The 21,029-nt window shown below is 41.7% G+C and overlaps 2 protein-coding genes across 2 annotated transcripts in view; both read right to left on the bottom strand.

Moving 5' to 3' along the window:
* Positions 1-6,709: 6,709 nt before the first annotated feature.
* Positions 6,710-11,545, bottom strand: LOC142160030 (uncharacterized). Its single transcript, XM_075214949.1, has 4 exons — positions 11,231-11,545; positions 10,909-11,100; positions 10,706-10,829; positions 6,710-8,863 (listed from the first exon to the last, which is right to left on the bottom strand). The coding sequence occupies exons 1-4, from the start codon at positions 11,306-11,308 to the stop codon at positions 6,957-6,959; spliced, it is 2,301 nt and encodes a 766-aa protein (XP_075071050.1). The 5' UTR covers positions 11,309-11,545; the 3' UTR covers positions 6,710-6,956.
* A 6,744-nt stretch (positions 11,546-18,289) lies between these two features.
* The window catches only part of LOC142095481 (uncharacterized), a 117,684-nt gene continuing 114,944 nt past the window's right edge, over positions 18,290-21,029 (bottom strand). Inside the window, exon 24 of the mRNA XM_075178425.1 lies at positions 18,290-20,900. Coding sequence (XP_075034526.1) covers positions 20,080-20,900 — 821 coding nt within the window. The 3' untranslated portion in view covers positions 18,290-20,079. The remainder of the gene's footprint in view (positions 20,901-21,029) is intronic.

Raw genomic sequence — 21,029 nt, 5'->3', positions numbered from 1 at the left:
ACTTTGCTGGACCCCGTCCTCCATAGACACTCGGTGGTAACCCACATGTGCACCTCGTGTGTCACTGGAGACATTCACTCCATACTTTACACTCAGGTGCTGGATCTTGGTCATTATTCCATATTACCCTGTAGGTAACTACCTATCAGGTCCTGGACAATTCAGTAATCTCCACCATGGAACACTGTGAGATATCCATTAAGTGCAGAGAGGCTGACACCGCACAATGCAGAAAGTAGAACTCTCAGCGGACTCCTTGCTGTGGCAGAACTAACATCTAGGTGAGATTACCAGCACACACCTCTCATACTTGCATCGGGTATCTTGCTCGGTTCCACACCATTTACATAGGGCTGAGCTTAATTTTTCACTTTGTTGAAACTCTGCCATAAGCATTTGTATATACACAACTTGCTCACAAGTGGGAACTATAATACCAGTCAGGTGTTGTTTTTACTAACTGAAATAATTGTGCACACACCCCAGGTTAAGTAGTGTACAGCCCTGGGTGTGAGGTTCTCTCTGGCTCCACTCTCCTTGCTAATGGAGATTGTATATTTATCTGGATTTACTCATTTTTGATTAAAGCATAGACTTGTTTGTAAGGACAGTGCCATTTCATCATCATCATCACCATTTATTTATATAGCGCCACTAATTCCGCAGCGCTGTACAGAGAACTCATTCACATCAGTCCCTGCCCCAATGGAGCTTACAGTCTAAATTCCCTAATATAGACACACACTCGCACAGACACAGACAGACAAAGAGGGAGATAGACAGACAGACAGCCAGAGACTAGGGTAAATTTTTGATGGCAGCCAATTAACCTAGCAGTATGTTTTTGGAGTGTGGGAGGAAACTGGAGCACCCGCAGGAAACCCAGGCAAACACAGGGAGAACATACAAACTCCACACAGTTAAGGCAATGGTCGGGAATCGAACTCATGACCCCAGTGCTGTGAGGCAGAAGTGCTAACCACTAGGCCATTTACTCATTTTTGATTAAAGCATAGTCTTGTTTGTAAGGACAGTGCCATTTTTATATTAATTTTATGTACAAGCACTGCTATTTTGTAATGATGTTAAAACCCTTAACGCGTTCTAGGTGCTCTAAATTACTTCATAAGCCTTTCTAAAAGCATAACGATTGCTTGATTGTGTTAACCCTATGCCTGCTAGAGTGCAGTGAGTTAACTACTTGGAAGCTAGTGTAAAAAGCAAATGCTAGTCCTGGCGGCAAGTGTGAAAAGGTAATTCCAGTCATGGTTGCTAGTTTTTAAAAAAAAAACAAAAAAAAAAACAACAACAAAGACCCACTCCCGGGGTCAGGTGTGAAAAGCATATACACGGTGGCTCAGTGGTTAGCTCTTCTGCCTCACAGCACTGGTTCATGAGTCTGATACCAGGGCCTTATCTATGTGTGGAGTTTGTGGGTCTCCTCTAAGTGCCAAAACGGCTATGGAAACTCTCAGCCTATTCTCACAGCAGTTAGATGTCTGATTGTTCGGAATTGGGAGGAACTGGATCCCCCACATCTGCTCTTATCAACAATGTTTGGCAGATGTACAAACTAGACAACATCACATCATCTTGTGGGAATCCTGGGACTGAATGCTTAGATCAATGAAGATCCCCTCACCCTGAATCTACTTGTGTATATATGTAGCCTGGGAAATTGTTCTCTTACCAGTCCTCTCTTTCTTCCACCTGCCACGTTCATCCCTATACTAACAAGTATTCCTTCTGTCCGTTTCTCTAGAAGTCTCATCCCTCCAGTACTTAATCAATTAGAATTTTTGTTATGACCGATAATATTAATCTATTATGAGGTATGTTGTAATTAAGACTGATGTATACCCAATGTAAGTTTTATTCTATTGCTCCCCTTTTACCCTTCAATGTCCTGTGCCTTCCCTTTTGTGTAAATGTATAATAAAATATTATTAAAAATAAAAACCTCAATTGCAATCCCAATTTCTTTCTTTTTTTTTTTCTAACTTTAATTTTTTTTTCAGATTTTTAAGGGGTACAGAAAAAAGAAGGGGAAGGACAAAAAGAAATAAGGGAAGGAAGGGGGAGGGTACGTAGTGGGTGTGGAGCACAACAATATATTATAGAATACATGGTTTGACAAATAAATACACAGCATCACCACCTTATTATGGCATAACTAAGGAGCAGGCAGGAAGACCCGGTCAGTTTTCCCCTACACAATGCATGAGCATACCCAGGTGCCTAACCAAAGCGATGGGATTCTTTAGGTTGACTAAGATCGAAGAGCTTGAGGGCATACCTCTATTGCTCTGTTGTGAGTCTCGAATTGGTGCTCCCTCCCCCTCAGTCACATAAATATGCCACTTTACTAATGGGGAGGCAGCTGCTGAGGAGTAAGGCACACTGAGTGTTTCCATTTCGAAGCTGAAATTTATTTTGGAGATAATCTTTGACATTGGAGATAGAAGGGGTTGTATCCACTCCTGGGCAATAGCCGCTCTGGTAGATATATGGACCTGTCCCATCACATATCTGTCCCATTGAAGCTGTGTAATGGTGTAGAAGAGCCAATTCAGGGGACGGGTGAACCGGGTAACCAAGGATCGTACTTAATCGCTTAAATATCTCACTCCACAGGGGCTGTAATAGCGGACAAGACCAAAACATATGGAAGATGTCTCCCCTCTCTGCACAATTACGCCAACATGTTGGGGAAGTAGTGGGCACATCTAAGCAACTTTTCTGGAGTCGCATACATTCTATTTATAATCTTTACCAACATTTCTGTATGGTTAATACATTTAGACATTTTGAAGGAGTTCAAAAATACGCGATTCCCAGTCTTTTCCTGACAGTTCTACTTGGAGATCTCCCTCCCATTGGAGTTGTATCTTAGCCTTGGGTATTAATTAAACACTGATGAGGGCCGATGTAATTTATAACGCAGTGTAACTTGTATGCACATAGCGCATCTACCGGTATTCAAATACAAGCGGATCTCATTAAACTTTTTCATTTCAATCTGGGTATAAGTATGCTCTGTGTCTGCGTTCCTTGCTGTATGTAGAAGACAGTACAGTGCAGGATAACACAATCTGGGTATAAGTATGCTCTGTGTCTGCGTTCCTTGCTGTATGTAGAAGACAGTACAGTGCAGGATAACACAATCTGGGTATAAGTATGCTCTGTGTCTGCGTTCCTTGCTGTATGTAGAAGACAGTACAGTGCAGGATAACACAATCTGGGTATAAGTATGCTCTGTGTCTGCGTTCCTTGCTGTATGTAGAAGACAGTACAGTGCAGGATAACACAATCTGGGTATAAGTATGCTCTGTGTCTGCGTTCCTTGCTGTATGTAGAAGACAGTACAGTGCAGGACAACACATGCATATGTCCCATCAGAATGAAAAAAAAACAAACAATTTAATAAAATAATTTTAAACCCTAATACTATAGTCGTGCTATGTGTAATATGAGTTATGTCATTTGAGCAGTGAGACCAATTTTGAGTCCCTAGAGGAAGTCTGTAAAGAAGTGGTGCTCTGTTGTCTTTTTCTATTTTTGGGATCAATAAGTTAAAATCACCACCCAAACTAATGTTGTCCTGTGAAACTTGCTCCGTGTGTCCTAACTGTCACGAAAGCCAGATTATGGGAATGTTCTTGAGCGCTGCTAGAGTGACCGCTTATCACCAGAGAGGTGTTCACCAGGGATTCCCGCAAGGGAATATGGTCTTGGCTACTCTCCACCGCAGGTCGTGGTCCACTAGGGGGCGCAGAGCAGGTAATGCGCAGAACCACCAAGTAGCTGTTAGGCAGAACAGAAGTAGTGAAGAGATGCCCTTGCAGAGAGCTGGAGCACTGAGGTCCACACAGGAGTATAACTCTGGAACAGGACCGATGGTGAGCGATGTTTTGCAGTGAATCTACAGGTCTTGACTGAGGGAAGCTGAACCAATAAGGTGGTGAAGCGATTAGCTGCAGAGAGCAATAGCACTGAGATCCACACAGGTGTTATAACGCTGGAACAGGACCAATGATGAGCGATGCTCTGCGGCGATAATGCTGGGAAGCGATGAGCTGCACCATCCACGATGTCAGGAACAATAGGAGTCAGAGAGAATGCTTCCTACCAGGTAGAGACCTGATGATCTGACACCCATAAAAGGGAGGAGGTCCCTTATAAAAGGAACTGGCTGTGAATGATCCAATCACTGCAGAGCGGAGGTTTTGAAGGTTCCCAGGGTAACACATGTGCAGACCACTAGGCAAGAGGGTGTCCGATGATAGAGGAACACCAGATAGCGGTAACCAAGGGAAACCAAAGCACAGAATGAACCACATGGTGAGATGCGTGATAATAGCCCTGATTAGGTGCATAAATGCAAACCAAGATTATGTAACCAGATTGAATGGTCCAAAGGACAACTGGGTACCTACCGTCTAAATCTGTGTGGGAGTCCTAGAAAGCCACTATTTGATAAAAAAAAAAATGTTTGTGTGAACTATTTACCTATTAAGGAAGAATGTATACCTGTCGGATGTGTTTCTTGCAGGAAAGCTATGTGAACTCTCTTACGTCTAAGAGCACTCATCACAAGGGTACACTTCATGGGGGAGTTAAAGGCCTTTACCTAAAGCAGCAATCCCACATTGAAGCTTTTTGTTTCTTTAGCAAGTTAAGTACTTTTCAAGCATGCATCTGATTTTTCTTAGATGCCCTCCTCCAAATCTTTATCTCATTTTCAAAATCTCTCTGGAAACCAGAAAAGTATGGCTGCCAGACACACACACACACACACATAGACTCACTGCTCTCAGCTTGTCTTATGATGGCAGAAGTGGGAGAATTAAGGGGAGGATTCTACAGTGCAGTTAGAGCTCAGGGGTGATCCAAAGCCTCTCTGTTCTCTACATCATGTAACCGGTTGTTATGGTAGTCACAAGACACTGAGCAGAATTATAAATCATTTTTTAATGGGATTTCTGCTTTAAAAGACAAAAGTTTAAAGGTTTTACATAATGCAAAATCTCATAATTCAATGTCTAGAACTCTCTAGTTTTCAATACTTTGGACATCACCCAAAACTTAAAACAATGACAAGTACTCCAGGACAAGCGGGATAGACATGAAAAAGGGGACAGAAACGGAAGTGAATCCAATTTAGAACCCTTAAGGGAAGAATTGCAGCTGAATCCTAGTAACTTCCTAGAGCTCTCATTTTTTTTTATCATGATAGTGATTGGAACATTTGTACTGAAATGTTTTATAGTCTACTGTTGTCGTATTGTGAGTTGCCTTTAATTTTTAAGGGGAAAGTTTCCCTATATCATATCTCCCAAGTGTCCCGATTTCAGTGGACTGTCCCGCCCGATTTACAATTTGTCCCGGTATCGGAGCGCATGCTCTGATACTGGGACATAGGAGGAAGTGGGGCAGGACCTGTCCAAAAGCCGCTACTGCACATGCGCGAGCTGTGCGCAAACAGGAAGTTCGTGGGCGGTGATCGGGCTCTATGGGGGGCGTGACTTATTGGTCCCTCTTTCGAGACTACAAATGTTGGGAGGTACGTTATATTATCCCTTGGTGCTTGACCAGCTTAGGGTCTAGGTCAGTGTTGGCCAACCTGTGACACTCCAGGTGTTGTGAAACTACAAGTCCGAGCATGATTTGCCAATATATAGCAGCTTGTTGCTGGAAGGGTATGTTGGAACTTGATGAAAACCCATCCAAACTGGACACTGTTATGGCCTACGACCACCTAGATGAGCTTTTAGAACAAATAAGGTAGAGATCTTCACCTATAGCAGCCGCCTTTCCTGTAGAGCTGTAAGTGCTCACAGGTACTCAGATGCCCCCAGGTCTTAGGCTCAGAGTAGTAAAAGCTCCTCAAAGATGGCCACAGCGCAGGTTTAATCGGGGGAGCTAGCCAGGCTGGAGCGGATGGTCAGAGGCAGGCCGGTGTCAGAGGTCCGAAGCAAAACAGCAAGGTCCAGAATACAAGCCAAAAGGTTAGGGTCACAGGTAACAGGCAAGGTCCAAGGTACAGGGTCCTCCTGGCGTCCCGGTCGTCAGACGGCTGGGACGCCAGGAGGAGGCAGAAGTGAGTCACAGCGGTGCCCACGGCTGCTGCGGATCCTAACAGTGAGCAGGAAAAACGGCTGTAAATTCTGGAGAAGTAATAAGGGGAAAGTCTAATTACGCAGCAAAAGAAAAAGGTAAAAACAGATCTCTGTGTGTATTGCAGTATTATGTGTACTTTCTTGATAACCTGTGATTTTGAAGTACACAACAATAATGAAGAGAAGCTAGTAGATCTCTTTTCTCTAAAACAAGCCTGTCCAACCTGCGGCCCTCCAGATGTTGTGAAACTACAAGTCCCAGCATGCCCTTCCAGCTATCAACAGGTTGGCGACTGGCAAAGCATGCTGGGGCTTGTAGTTTCACAACACCTGGAGGGCCGCAGGTTGGACAGGCCTGCTCTAAAACTTCTCTAATGTTTAGACAGAAGCATCACTTCATTGTGTGAACTGTTGGTTAACTTCAAGGCAAAATATTCATCATGTGTGAATTCTCTGACTTAAGATATTATGTAATAATAAAATATTTCCCACATATATAGCACAAGAATGATTTCTCTACCATTAGAATTATGAGACATATAGTGACATTTTCTTTACAATAAAAACATTTCCCACACTCGGCAAGAAAATAGTCTCTACTGTGTAAATTCTCTGACGTATAGCAACAAATACTTTACAATTTAAACATTTCCCACATTCAGAGCAAAAAAATTGATTTTTTCCAGTGTAAGTTATTTGGTGTTTAGCAAGACATGATTTGTTGTAAAATATTTGCCACAGTTGAAGCAAGAAAAAGAGCTGACGACTTTGTGAATTTTCTGATCTGTAATGAACGGAGTCACTGATAAAACATTTCTCAGATTCAGAGCATGAACATTATTTTTCTACTGTATGAATTCTCTGATGTACAATCAGATTTGATTTACGATTAAAACATTTCCCACACCCAAAACAAGAAAATGGCTTCTCTCCTGTGTGAATTCTCTGGTGCATAGCGAGAAGTGCTTTACATTTAAAAGATTTCCCACATTCAGAGCAAGAAAATGGCTTCTCACCAGTGTGTGTTATTTGATGTTTAGTAAGAGATGATTTATGTGTGAAATATTTGCCACAGTCAGGGCAAGGAAATGGTCTAATGTATAGGTGACTTTTTTGGTGTGTCACAAGAGCCGAATCACTGATAAAACATTTGTCACATTCAGAGCAACAATATGGCTTCTCTCCCGAGTGAGTTCTCTGGTGTATAGTAAGATGTGATTTACGGTTAAAAGATTTTCCGCATTCAGAACAAGAGTATGGTTTCTCGCCTGTATGTTGTCTCTGATGCATTACAAGAAGAGCTTTACGAGTAAAACATTTCCCACAATCAAAGCATGAATATGGTTTCTCTCCTGTGTGAGTTCTCTGATGAATAGGAAGATCTGAAGCACTGGCAAAACATTTCCCACATTCAGAGCATGTATATGGTTTCTCTCCTGTATGAGTTCTGTGATGTACTATGAGATGTGATTTCTGATTAAAACATTGCCCACATTCAGAGCAGGAATATGGTCTCTCTCCTGTGTGAATTCTCTCATGAATAGCAAGAAGTCCTTTACGGCTGAAACATTTCCCACAGACAGGGCAAGAAAAATCCTTCTCTCCTGTGTGAGTTCTTTGGTGTCTAGTAAGCGCAAATTTATGTGTAAAGTGTTTGCCACAGTCCGAGCAAGAAAAATGTCTCATGTCTACGTGACCTTTCTGATGTGCAGCAAGACTTGACTCACTGGCAAAACATTTCCCACATTGAGAGCATGAAAATGGCTTCTCTCCTGTGTGTGTTCTGTGATGTACAGTGAGATTTGATTTACGGTTAAAACATTTCCCACACTCAGAGCAAGAAAATGGTCTCTCTCCTGTATGAATTCTTTGATGCATATAAAGAAGTCCTTTACGGTTGAAACATTTCCCGCAGTCAGAGCAAGAAAATAGCTTCTCTCCTGTGTGAGTTCCTTGGTGTTTAGTTAATGATGATTTATGTGTAAAATCTTTACCACAGTCAGAGGCAGGAAAAGGTTTTGCAACGGTGTGAAGTTCCTGATGTATAGCACACTCAGCGATATTGGAGGTACATATTCCATGTTCATTAGAAGAATATGAGTTAACTACGGTGTGAATGGTCAAGTGAGCATTAAGCTGTGCGATGAGCATAAAACAAGTCCCACATATATTACAATAATATCTTTTTTTCCCTTGGTGATGTTTCTGATGTAGAGCAATCAGTGCGGAACTTGTAAAACATTCTCCACAGTCAGCGCATCTATATTGTGTATGTTCTGTGTGTGTATTAATGTCAGTATGTGCGAGATTTCCTTCTTCATACGAGACCAATTCCTTCTTAATAATAGTAGATGTATATTGTGTATGATCTGTGGGTGTATAAATGTCAGTGTCTGTGAGATTTCCTTCTTCACATGAGACCAATTCCTTATGAATATGGGTAGATGAACATTGTGTATCATCATTTGTGGGTGTATAAATGTCAACATCTGTGAGATTTCCTTCTTCACAGGAGACTGGTTCTTCATACAAATGATTAGACGGAAACGGTGTGTAAATGTCAGTGAGGTTTTCTCTCTGGCAGAAAACTGATTTCTCAGCAACATTGTTTGTGTTTTGTTCATCTGTTGTAGAGTATTTTGCAGTCTGTAGTTTTAAACCAATCGTGTAATCCTCTTTCATACAATCCAGTGAAGAAACAGAGGTGTAGGATCTTCCAGATAATTCTGTATTCTCAGTGAAATCTGGTGAAGAGGAAAAACACAGTTGTTAGATGCTATAATCACTGGGATAATACAGAAAAGAGAAAGCTTCAAGGAGTGACATTACTATAGCCTCTGGTTCTTCTGGCTTACAATGTAATTGGCTGAGGGAGGAGGAGATGTAGTCTAGGGCAAGATACGGACAACTCTCAGTTCTCCACTCTCATCCTCTTGTCAGCTCCTGACTCTGTTCTCCCAACGCTTAACCTGACAGCTCAATAACACACATATTATAGACTGTCCCCCATCTCTGAAAAACACAAAACTCAAATGTGAAGGACTGGGAAATCGCTATAATGGAAGTAGTTGCTGGGTTGACGGACCAATGTGGCAAGAACTGAATGAACAGTTGAACTGCCCTCTTCTGTTCACTGACCTACCAAGTACCCACAGACCTGGATGATTCTAGCCAGCCATAACTATAAGTGTCTATGGTTTAATAGGCACCAGTCAAAGCATCAACTGACCCTTAATGGCCTAGGACTCATATACACAAGCAGATAGATAATCTCTCACATACTTTTTAGAAGAAGGCCACCATACCACTAGAGACACTGAATTAATGGTCTTGGTGATGCCAGGATGTCCTAACAAACTGCTGTTGTGGACTTCAAAGTACTGTTCAACAAAGATTTTCAGAGACAAAAGAAGATGGATGGAGTCTCCTCAGGAGATCTGACTGGAAAGGTCAACATGCAGCTGTCAAGTGATCATGTTATTGCAAACTACCCGCCTGGCCACTCGGAAGCATCCCTAGTCACCAAGCGGCTGGCAGGGAGAAACAGATACTCATGGCGGTGAGTGCCAGCGGCTATTGTTTCTAATAAGATGACCATCTAGTTCAACAGAGGGGTCGGGTCATAAAATTGAGCATGCAGCACTTAGCACAACTGGAGGAAATGCAAGAGGAACAGTTCAGAATTCCAACTAAATTGAGTTTGAGGACATTCTCTTCGTATAATTGGCCCATGTAAAATACCCCATAGAAAGAGGATCGATACCTCAGTCATACAGGAACTGTCCTGTAGACATATGCATCATAACCCACTGTATAGAACATTTTACGTACATAAGTGTGGCACTAAAGAGAGTCACCCATTCCCAACTCCCAAGGAAACGCTGGCTTCATCTGGACTCATTGCTATTTCATACAAAGGACATCTAAGAGATCATTTAATGAAAAAACAAAACACACCTTTGTACATATATTGGGGACTATTCTGTAATATAAATGATACTTGCTAAGAACTAACTGTACATAAGATTGACATTGAGAGCATACACCATGCCTGGATCTTTGTATGTACACATTTAAGAGTGGGTAAATAATGTAATCTTCACGGGCAATTCTGAAACCTAAAAAAATGAATCGAAAGTCCAGATGTCTTGTACTATAAATGTAAAGGTATGTAGTCTACACAACAATCTCTCCGCTATATATATATATATATATATATATAATGTAATGTATGCATGTCTAAGAATTGAATACTCTAGGAAACTAAGGATACAAGGAGGCCCGATCCAGTCGCTGGCCACATATTCCTTCACAAATCAGGAGAAATGCCGCTATTACATCTTTGGCCTAGATGAAGAACAGACAGCTGGGCCCAGTTATTAGTGGGAGCCTTCCTGGCCACCAGAACTGGTTAGTTCTGTGTAAAAGTAATAGGAGATGGACAGATATTTTGTTTTTAATATGCCTATGTACAATGATAACAGCTATGGATATACTGCCCAGCCAATTTGTTTAGCTCATCTTATGAAATTCCCAAATCCACCATCTTCACACTGTACACATGTAACAATTAAACCTCCTCTTACCCAGTGATGTGAGGGGCCGGTGATTCTCCATCATCACGTCCTTGTACAGATCCTTATGTCCTTCTAAATACTCCCACTCCTCCATGGAGAAATAGACAGTGACATCATCACACCTTATAGGAACCTGACACACACAATGATACAGTCATCACCCAGACACATCCCCTGGTGTTACTGTATAATGTCCCATTCCCAGCAGTCACCTCTCCAGTCAGCAGCTGAATGATCTTGTTGGTGAGTTCTAGAATCCTCTGGTCATTGTTTCTCTCATGTATCAGTGAGTGAGGTGGAGGCACCGTGATGGGGCTCTGGGTCCTGCTCAATCCTCCTGACACATGGGGACGGCTGCTGGATGTCACACACTCACCAGATGTCTTCTTCACTACTGTGTAATCCTGTGTATTGAGAGAGACATATAATAAATATAGTTAAATAAATTCCCAGAATCCCTCACTTTTCCAGTCAGGTTAATGTTTTATTAATAGAGATATGAGTGATGTCACTGATATTCCCAGAATCCCTCACCTCTCCAGTCAGCAGGTAGATGATCTCCAGGGTGAGGTTTAAAATCCTCTCAGTCATGTGACTCCTGTCCTTTTTCATCCTCAGCGAGTCTGTCAGATAATCTATACAGACCCTTTATCAATAGCCAAATTGCAACCTAGAAAATGAAAATAAATTACAAAAGAGTTATAAAGCAGAAGATAAATACTGAGATTTCCCATCCGCTCTGGACAAACACAGACAAACTTCCCATCCGTGTTAACAGGACAGCACTTTCATCTTCAGTTACTCTAACAGCTCAGGGTAAGGGCTGAGCAGGAGGACCAATATATTATGGTTTGTGATTTGTCCTTCAGTTTGCAAATCTCCTTTAGCAGCATTTATCGATGGTTAATTAAACTAACAAGTTTAGTGCACCTGAAAGAAGTGCAAAGATAATGGGGAAGTGGAGTCAATGGTCAGAGCGCCCAAGGAGGAGGTGCGCAGTGCAGCTGGTGAGCAAACGTTATAGGTAATGAGAACAGGAGGGAGGAGGGCCCTGCTCACTACAGCTTACAATCTAAAGATTTATATATTTCATATTTAAATTCATACTATAAAATGTACAGTATGAATCAGATCTCAACATGAACCTCTATACTTTGTGGAGCAGATTCACCAAACCTTCTAAAAAGTAAGAGTGGAGATGTTGCCCATAGCAACCAATCAGATTCTAGGTATAATTTTCTTGAATGTACTAGATATATGACAGCTAGAATCTGATTGGTTGCTATAGGCAACATCTCCACTTTTTTAAACCCACAGTTTAGTAAATATACCCCTTAACGTTTATATGTGTTTTCACATTTAGTTTGCATCTGAGTTTTGACACTAATACAAATCCACTGGGAAAATCCCTAAGGGTCTGTTTATATGTACAGGTCTCTGCCTGAATGATTTCACTGTACAGGTAAGTGTACAGACTGAATAATTGTCACCAAACTTACCATTTGGCTGTATTATATACAGTAAAAAAAAATATATATCTTTATACTGGAAGACCTTTCATCTAACAAGTGGAGATGATTCATCCACCCACTCATCACTATTACTCCACATGAGTTTACATAGAGGACACATCACATAGTGACCCTTCCCCCATTACACCAACGTCTGCCCCCCCTGTATAATAATAACACGGCACCAGAGTCTGCTCCCCCTGTATAATAATAACACGGCACCAGAGTCTGCTCCCCCTGTATAATAATAACACGGCACCAGAGTCTGCTCCACCTGTATAATAACACGGCACCAGAGTCTGCTCCACCTGTATAATAATAACACGGCACCAGATTCTGCTCCACCTGTATAATAATAACACGGCACCAGAGTCTGCTCCATCTGTATAATAATAACACGGCACCAGAGTCTGCTCCACCTGTATAATAATAACACGGCACCAGTCTGCTCCCCCTGTATAATAATAACACGGCACCAGAGTCTGCTCCACCTGTATAATAATAACACGGCACCAGAGTCTGCTCCACCTGTATAATAATAACACGGCACCAGAGTCTGCTCCCCCTGTATAATAACACGGCACCAGAGTCTGCTCCACCTGTATAATAATAACACGGCACCAGAGTCTGCTCCCCCTGTATAATAATAACACGGCACCAGAGTCTGCTCCACCTGTATAATAATAACACGGCACCAGAGTCTGCTCCACCTGTATAATAATAACACGGCACCATAGTCTGCTCCACCTGTATAATAATAACACGGCACCAGAGTCTGCTCCCCCTGTATAATAATAACACGGCACCAGAGTCTGCTCCCCCTGTATAATAATAACACGGCACCGGAGTCTGCTCCACCTGTATAATAATAACACGGCACCAAAGTCTGCTCCACCTGTATAATAATAACACGGCACCAAAGTCTGCTCCACCTGTATAATAATAACACGGCACCAGAGTCTGCTCCACCTGTATAATAATAACACAGCACCAGAGTCTGCTCCATCTGTATAATAATAACACGGCACCAGAGTCTGCTCCATCTGTATAATAATAACACGGCACCAGAGTCTGCTCCACCTGTATAATAATAACACGGCACCGGAGTCTGCTCCACCTGTATAATAATAACACAGCACCAGAGTCTGCTTCCCCTGTATAATAATAACACGGCACCAGAGTCTGCTCCACCTGTATAATATTAACACGGCACCAAAGTCTGCTCCACCTGTATAATAATAACACGGCACCAGAGTCTGCTCCACCTGTATAATAATAACACCGCACCAGAGTCTTCTCCACCTGTATAATAATAACACGGCACCAGAGTCTTCTCCACCTGTATAATAATAACACGGCACCGGAGTCTGCTCCACCTGTATAATAATAACACGGCACCAAAGTCTTCTCCACCTGTATAATAATAACACGGCACCGGAGTCTGCTCCACCTGTATAATAATAACACGGCACCAAAGTCTGCTCCACCTGTATAATAATAACACAGCACCAGAGTCTGCTCCATCTGTATAATAATAACACGGCACCAGAGTCTGCTCCATCTGTATATTAATAACACGGCACCAGAGTCTGCTCCCCCTGTATAATAATAACACAGCACCAGAGTCTGCTCCACCTGTATAATAATAACACGGCACCAGAGTCTGCTCCACCTGTATAATAATAACACGGCACCAGAGTCTGCTCCACCTGTATAATAATAACACGGCACCAGAGTCTGCTCCACCTGTATAATAATAACAGGACACCAGAGTCTGCTCCACCTGTATAATAATAACACGGCACCAGAGTCTGCTCCACCTGTATAATAATAACACGGCACCAGAGTCTGCTCCACCTGTATAATAATAACACGGCACCAGAGTCTGCTCCACCTGTATAATAATAACAGGACACCAGAGTCTGCTCCACCTGTATAATAATAACACGGCATCAGAGTCTGCTCCACCTGTATAATAATAACACAGCACCAGAGTCTGCTCCACCTGTATAATAATAACACAGCACCAGAGTCTGCTCCATCTGTATATTAATAACACGGCACCAGAGTCTGCTCCCCCTGTATAATAATAACACGGCACCAGAGTCTGCTCCACCTGTATAATAATAACACGGCACCAGAGTCTGCTCCACCTGTATAATAATAACACAACACCAGAGTCTGCTCCACCTGTATAATAATAACACGGCACCAGAGTCTGCTCCACCTGTATAATAATAACACGGCACCAGAGTCTGCTCCACCTGTATAATAATAACACGGCACCAGAGTCTGCTCCACCTGTATAATAATAACACGGCACCAGAGTCTGCTCCACCTGTATAATAATAACACAGCACCAGAGTCTGCTCCACCTGTATAATAATAACACGGCACCAGAGTCTGCTCCACCTGTATAATAATAACACGGCACCAGAGTCTGCTCCACCAGTATAATAATAACACGGCACCAGAGTCTGCTCCACCTGTATAATAATAACACGGCACCAGAGTCTGCTCCACCTGTATAATAATAACACGGCACCAGAGTCTGCTCCACCTGTATAATAATAACACGGCACCAGAGTCTGCTCCACCTGTATGATAATAACACGGCACCAGAGTCTGCTCCACCTGTATGATAATAACACGGCACCAGAGTCTGCTCCACCTGTATAATAATAACACGGCACCAGAGTCTGCTCCACCTGTATAATAATAACACGGCACCAGAGTCTGCTCCACCTGTATAATAATAACACGGCACCAGAGTCTGCTCCACCTGTATAATAATAACACGGCACCAGAGTCTGCTCCACCTGTATAATAATAACACGGCACCAGAGTCTGCTCCACCTGTATGATAATAACACGGCACCAGAGTCTGCTCCACCTGTATGATAATAACACGGCACCAGAGTCTGCTCCACCTGTATAATAATAACACGGCACCAGAGTCTGCTCCACCTGTATAATAATAACACGGCACCAGAGTCTGCTCCACCTGTATAATAATAACACGGCACCAGAGTCTGCTCCACCTGTATAATAATAACAGGACATCAGGGAAGGATGCTCCTGTATAATAATAATTGGATATATCATTACCCGCTGCAGGTTCCCCCTGTGGTTCCCCGGGATCTGGTGATCGCCGCTTCCTGTCTGCGGATCATATGGTCCATGTAATCCACTCACATTCCCGTGTCTGAGCTCCGTCTGTCTCCTCGGGTCATGGGAAATGTAGTCCACGTCTCTCTCAGTTCTATTGACATACAGCACATACGGACTACATCCCCCAGTATGCATTGCGATATTTTGCGATGCTCCGTTACCAGCGTAAGAGAACAGATCAGTGTGACTTTATGTAAAGCGTTCTGTACCACAGCGCCTCCTGTGCTGTGCATCAGTACTGCAGCCTTCCGTAATATGTCATTACTCCGCCATCTGGTGTCCAACTAAAGAACTGCAGCTGCTCTCATCTTTATGAATAAAATTTCTCCCAAACTACCATCTGTCCATATGAACCTATCCCCTCGCAAATCAGTCGTCACTGTTTTCTGTGCTCACCCTGGCCTTAACTAACATGTGTAATAACTCCCTGCTGGTATCATTGCCTTATTACTCCAGCATGCTGTTATTCCATTTATTCTGAAACAGACTCATTCTTTCCCAAATTGTGTTTCAAATTACTGGCACATCTCTTAACTGCCATGCCCCTCCAAGCTTTTATAGAGATGGCTGAAACAGGTTGCAAAGTTACAGATCAGCCAGTGTTCTGTTGTCACCCAGACTGTTCTTTCTCCTGCCCTTGACCTCAGCTTGTTTTGGAATTTGTTATTGACTTTTGGCCACCCTGAGCTCGCCCTGATTACTAGACTTGCTATTGATCTCTGCCCATTTTGATATCAGCAGAATTAACAACAAAGCAGTTTTTTGTAAAAAAAAAAAAAAATATTTCATGATAGAGGGGTTCTAAAGTTTACTTTTATAACGTTTGCACCGTGCACCTTCAGGTATTTTCACCTCCTTGCAATCCTCATTTAGTTTGCAGAGGGGTCTTCTGAGAGTAGGCAACTTGAACTTCACTGGGAGGAACACCTAGCTGTACCAGTGGAAATCCAAGATATTGCGTGGAGCACATCCAGTACACTTTGGTAATGAATTCCATTATATCTACATTTGATTGGAACTTGAGTTCAAGTTATTGCTCTCTCTTATCAGTAAAATGTCTGCAGTTGGTGGCTACAAATGGCCAACTACAGCGTTATTTAATGGCATTAAAAAATCTCTCCCACCACAGCCCCCCCATGGATGGTCAATAGACGGGAGGAAACCTGATGCAAATTTAACTTCGGAAGCTGAAAGATCTTTACAATAATAATTACTGGTTTTGGCTGAAAGAGAATCTGGTGAAAATATGGGGGCATAATGTATTTTATAGCAATATACATTCGGCTTTCACACGCACTCCAACTCCAGAAGGGGATTAGCCAAAAATATCCCCCCTCTTACTTAATATCAACATTGAATGTTTAAAGACATTTCATAAAATTCTTATCAGAAACCAGGCTCTCAATATGGCACAGTTCACAGACAACAAAGGGATTTTATTATCTTACGTTAAATTCTTTTTCTCTGGGTCCCTTGTGGACACTGCAACCACGGTGTATAGAGGCTCAGACCTGGAGTTTGACACTTTAAATAATCTGCAAGAGGTTAAACTCCTCCCCCCGTTACACCCTGTTCCTTCAGGGAACTTCAGTTATTTGTAGCCAAGCCCCACAGGACAGGGTGGCAAGGGTAGCACGGTGGCTTAGTGGTTAGCTCTTCTGCCTCATAGCACTGGGGTCATGAGTTCGATTCCCGACCATGGCCTTATCTGTGTGGGGTTTGTATGTACATCCTGTGTTTGTGTGGTTTCCTCACACTCTCCAAAAACTTACTGGGAGGTTAATTGGCTGCTATTAAATGGACCCTAGTCCCTCTCTCTCTCTGTGTCTTTGTATGTGATGGACGTAAACACATTGAGTCTGTAAAACTCGGTAAGTGGCTGACACAGTAGCTCAACCAAGATTCCATACCTTACCGATCTGGTAGAAGGGGTCTTTACAATATCAGCAGAGCTCCGTGCCACCATGGAAACCCATCGAATGACAGAGGAAATCCGTCTAGAAATGGTTTGCCCTGACACAGAAAGGTGGGAAGCTCTGCATGACTCTTATATCATTTATAGATCTTACTGCTGCTACTTAAACATAAAGCCATGCATTCACCTGTGCTTTTTTCCTCCATTTGTTCCCACATAATCAGTGCTGGAAAAGTCAAGAGAAAAGATTCTGAAAACAAGCTGGCACCTTGCATTTCACGAGAAAGTACGATTATGCCCACTGTGTCAGTGGAGCAAGTTTTATTTGAGGCGGTTATTGAACAACCTTTACTGTGTAGTGCTGCTGGCATCACCGTTATCTGTATTGTACGCTTAAGGAGCGTAATGATATGGTATATGACTATCGGTATAAAAACAAGTCTTCGTACTTTAACATCTCTCCAGTGGACTAGATACAAGTGCCCTGGATGCTCTCCGACTAAAGGTCTTGAAACTTTTAATTGGGCTTCTGGAATTTCCTGCACTAGCGCTAGACATTTCCTGATTGACAACCTGCAAAGCTAAGAGGAAAGTCTAACTCTGTAATCAATACATTTCCTTGTCTGTTATTATTCTTCCTGTGTCAATACTTTATGATTGTACAGCTGAACCTGAAGTGAGCCTGAAATAGTCACTTCTAACAGAAACTACACCCTTACCTGATCCTGATAACGGAAGTGATGAGGGAGAAGAGCATTTTATTGTCTATGTATAGGGAAAGATTATATGCTAAGCGCCCAACGGACAAGGACCAATGTGCACGGATAAAGTTCTGATTATACAGCGCTGCGGGATACATTGAGTTATATAAATAAAGACTAATAATGTAATACAAAACATTACATTGTTGATGTACACATCAGTTGAGCTGAAAGAATTAATGTTCACTTTTCAACATGCAACTGGATTCCACACAAAGCTATTACATGTGTTTTAAAATATATTTTAATAATTCTTTTCCTTAAACAGAGAATCACAAACAATTAACAAATGTGTTTCCACCACGAAAGTCACCTTGTAACAAATGTTTTTTGTGTGAATATTTTATTACAGAACTCTTTATTTATGTGCAACGTTAAAAAATTTAAAAGTGCTTCTTTCAACAATGTTATATTTACGTCCTGTCTGCCACTCTTACTACATTTGAAAAAACATTTTTTATAATCTACTCATAAATTGACAAAAAATTACCCATTAGTAATAATAACATAAGCATGTTTTTACATTTAAATGATGATGATGTTTAATACACAAAATAGTGTAAATAATTATTAAATATCTAGGAGGAAATGTTAGAATTATTAAGTAGATGAGGTTTGTGCTATTTGTGGACAGTAATGTCAATCTATATTATACACCTGAAAAGCAGTGAGATACTAAATACCATAAAAAGGGAGCTAGAGACAATCAGGAGACAGAACAATTTAGATAATGATATCATGTTATCACATTACCACAGTGGTGAAATTGCATGAAAATTTATGAAGTCGGAAAGCAGCTGCTCTGCAAAGGAGTAACTTCCTGGCTGGTAAGTGAATACTCCCTACCTGTGACACACACATTCTCAATCACACAGACACTGCACTAGCCACACACAGAGACTCAGACACACTAAATTAACAATCAAAATACACACACACATACATGGAAATTAGTTGCCCACCCTAGTGCTGTCCAGATTACACCCTCCACTCTTTTCCTCTGTATGTTACTCCTCAACTCCCCCCTGGCAGTACTCAAAAGCAATAGACCTACTAATTTACCACATACCACACCTTACCCATGCACCACCAGATACTCACTGTACAAGTCCTACGCTGTCTTTTGTGGCTGGGGAGTGAATTAGTGTAAGGGGGCTTACCCTAACGCAGACCATTAATTCCTGCTACATTAATATTCTGAAAATATTTTACTAAACACCCCAAAACATCCAGACTCCCCACACTAAAGCACTTACACACACCAATACACTCTAGACAATAGACAAAATCAACAAGTGCTAATATCACTACACACAGTTATTTTAGGCAAACATACTACATACTACAATTCTGTCTCCCCAAGCAATTTGTTTAATCCACATATTTCTCTTTTATCTCAGGGGCAAACGCAGGATTTGTAGAGGGGGGTTTCCACACCATGCCGCCAGTGGGCGTGACCAGCATGCATGAGGGCGTGGCTATAATATTAGACAGTGCTTGGCTGCTCTCCAACTCTTCCTATCCCCATAATATACATGAGCAATGCTGGATGTACTACTGTTAGGTGCACGCAGCTCTCCCTTTTCAAACAAAGCTGTGTGAAGAGGGAGCAGGGTCCAGCCACCTCAGTTATACAGTGCCCCAGGCTTGGAGGGGGGTTTTCAGGCACTAGAAAACCCCCCTCGGTTTGCCTATATATCTGGACTGCTTCAAACACTACATTCCCAGAACTTCAGGTACTTCTGTTAGTATATAACAGAATAAGTAAACTGTACTAATTTCCACACATGAACAATATGTTCCGGTCTTATGTTGAAGACATATATCTCAGTTATGTCTAGCCTTGGATAGTAACTAAGTTGTAATGTAATTATATACTCTGTGAGTCTGGGGGTTCAAATCCCACTTCTTTACTCAGTAATGACAATGAAAGTTTCTGAATGTATATTCTAAAAATGTTTATATGTAATTAACTATATTTATGGTATATTGAGTACTACTACAATCCGGTTTCATAACTCTCTATCAGCTCATGGATATTCGCTTATGTGAACTCTCATGTACAACAAGTTCTGATTTGCGGGCAAAACATTTACCACATTCAGAGCATATAAATGGCTTCTCACCTGTGTGAATTCGCTGATGTCTAATGAGATTTGACTTAAGTGTAAAACATTTCCCACATTCAGAACACATAAATGGGTTATCATCTGTGTGAATTACCTGATGTTTAACAAGATTTGATTTCTCTGTAAAACATTTCCCACAATCAGAACATGTAAACGGTTTCTCACCTGTGTGTATTCTCTGATGTTTTGAAAGATACGATTTATGTGAAAAATATTTTCCACACTTAGGACATGGAAATGACTTCTCACCTGTGTGAATTAACTGGTGTCTAACAAGATGTGATTTATGTGTAAAACATTTTCCACACTCAGAACATGGAAATGGCTTTGCACCTGTGTGAATTCCCTGATGTTCATAAAGACTTGATTTCCGTGTAAAACATTTCCCACACTCCGAGCATGGAAATGGTCTCTCACCTGTGTGACTTCTTTGATGTGTATTAAGAGTTGATTTATGTGTAAAACATTTCCCACATTCAGAACATGAAAATGGCCTCTCACCTGTGTGAATTACCTGATGCTTAACAAGACTGGATTTATGTGTAAAATACTTTCCACAGTAAGAGCATGAAAATGGCGTATGACCTGTATGAATTCCTGTATGTTCAAAAAGACTTGATTTACGTGTAAAACATTTCCCACACTCAGAACATGAAAAAGGCTTCTCACCTGTGTGAGTCCTGCGATGTATAATAAAAGTTGATTTATGTGTAAAACCTTTCCCACAGTCAAAACATGAAAATGGATGTTTTTTGGTAAGGACATTTTCTCCTGGAGAATCTAGAGTGATGTCATTATCTTTTACTTCACAATCTGGAGATAAAATGTGATGTTTCTCCAAGGTAT

The sequence above is a fragment of the Mixophyes fleayi genome, chromosome 6 (genome assembly GCF_038048845.1).
Source record: "Mixophyes fleayi isolate aMixFle1 chromosome 6, aMixFle1.hap1, whole genome shotgun sequence".
NCBI classification, from domain to species: Eukaryota; Metazoa; Chordata; class Amphibia; order Anura; family Limnodynastidae; genus Mixophyes; species Mixophyes fleayi.
Note: the sequence above shows the minus strand (reverse complement) of the source record. Positions and strands in the feature narration are given on the sequence as shown.

What these genes read in the sequence shown, in the direction of transcription:
- LOC142160030 (XM_075214949.1), bottom strand. Translation starts at nt 11,308, where the DNA reads ATGAAAAAGGACAGGAGTCACATGACTGAGAGGATTTTAAACCTCACC. An exon ending in TCTACCTGCTGACTGGAGAG is followed by an intron (nt 11,101 to 11,230) that starts GTGAGGGATTCT and finishes CTCAATACACAG; the next exon opens with GATTACACAGTAGTGAAGAA. An exon ending in CCGGCCCCTCACATCACTGG is followed by an intron (nt 8,864 to 10,705) that starts GTAAGAGGAGGT and finishes CCTCTTCACCAG; the next exon opens with ATTTCACTGAGAATACAGAA.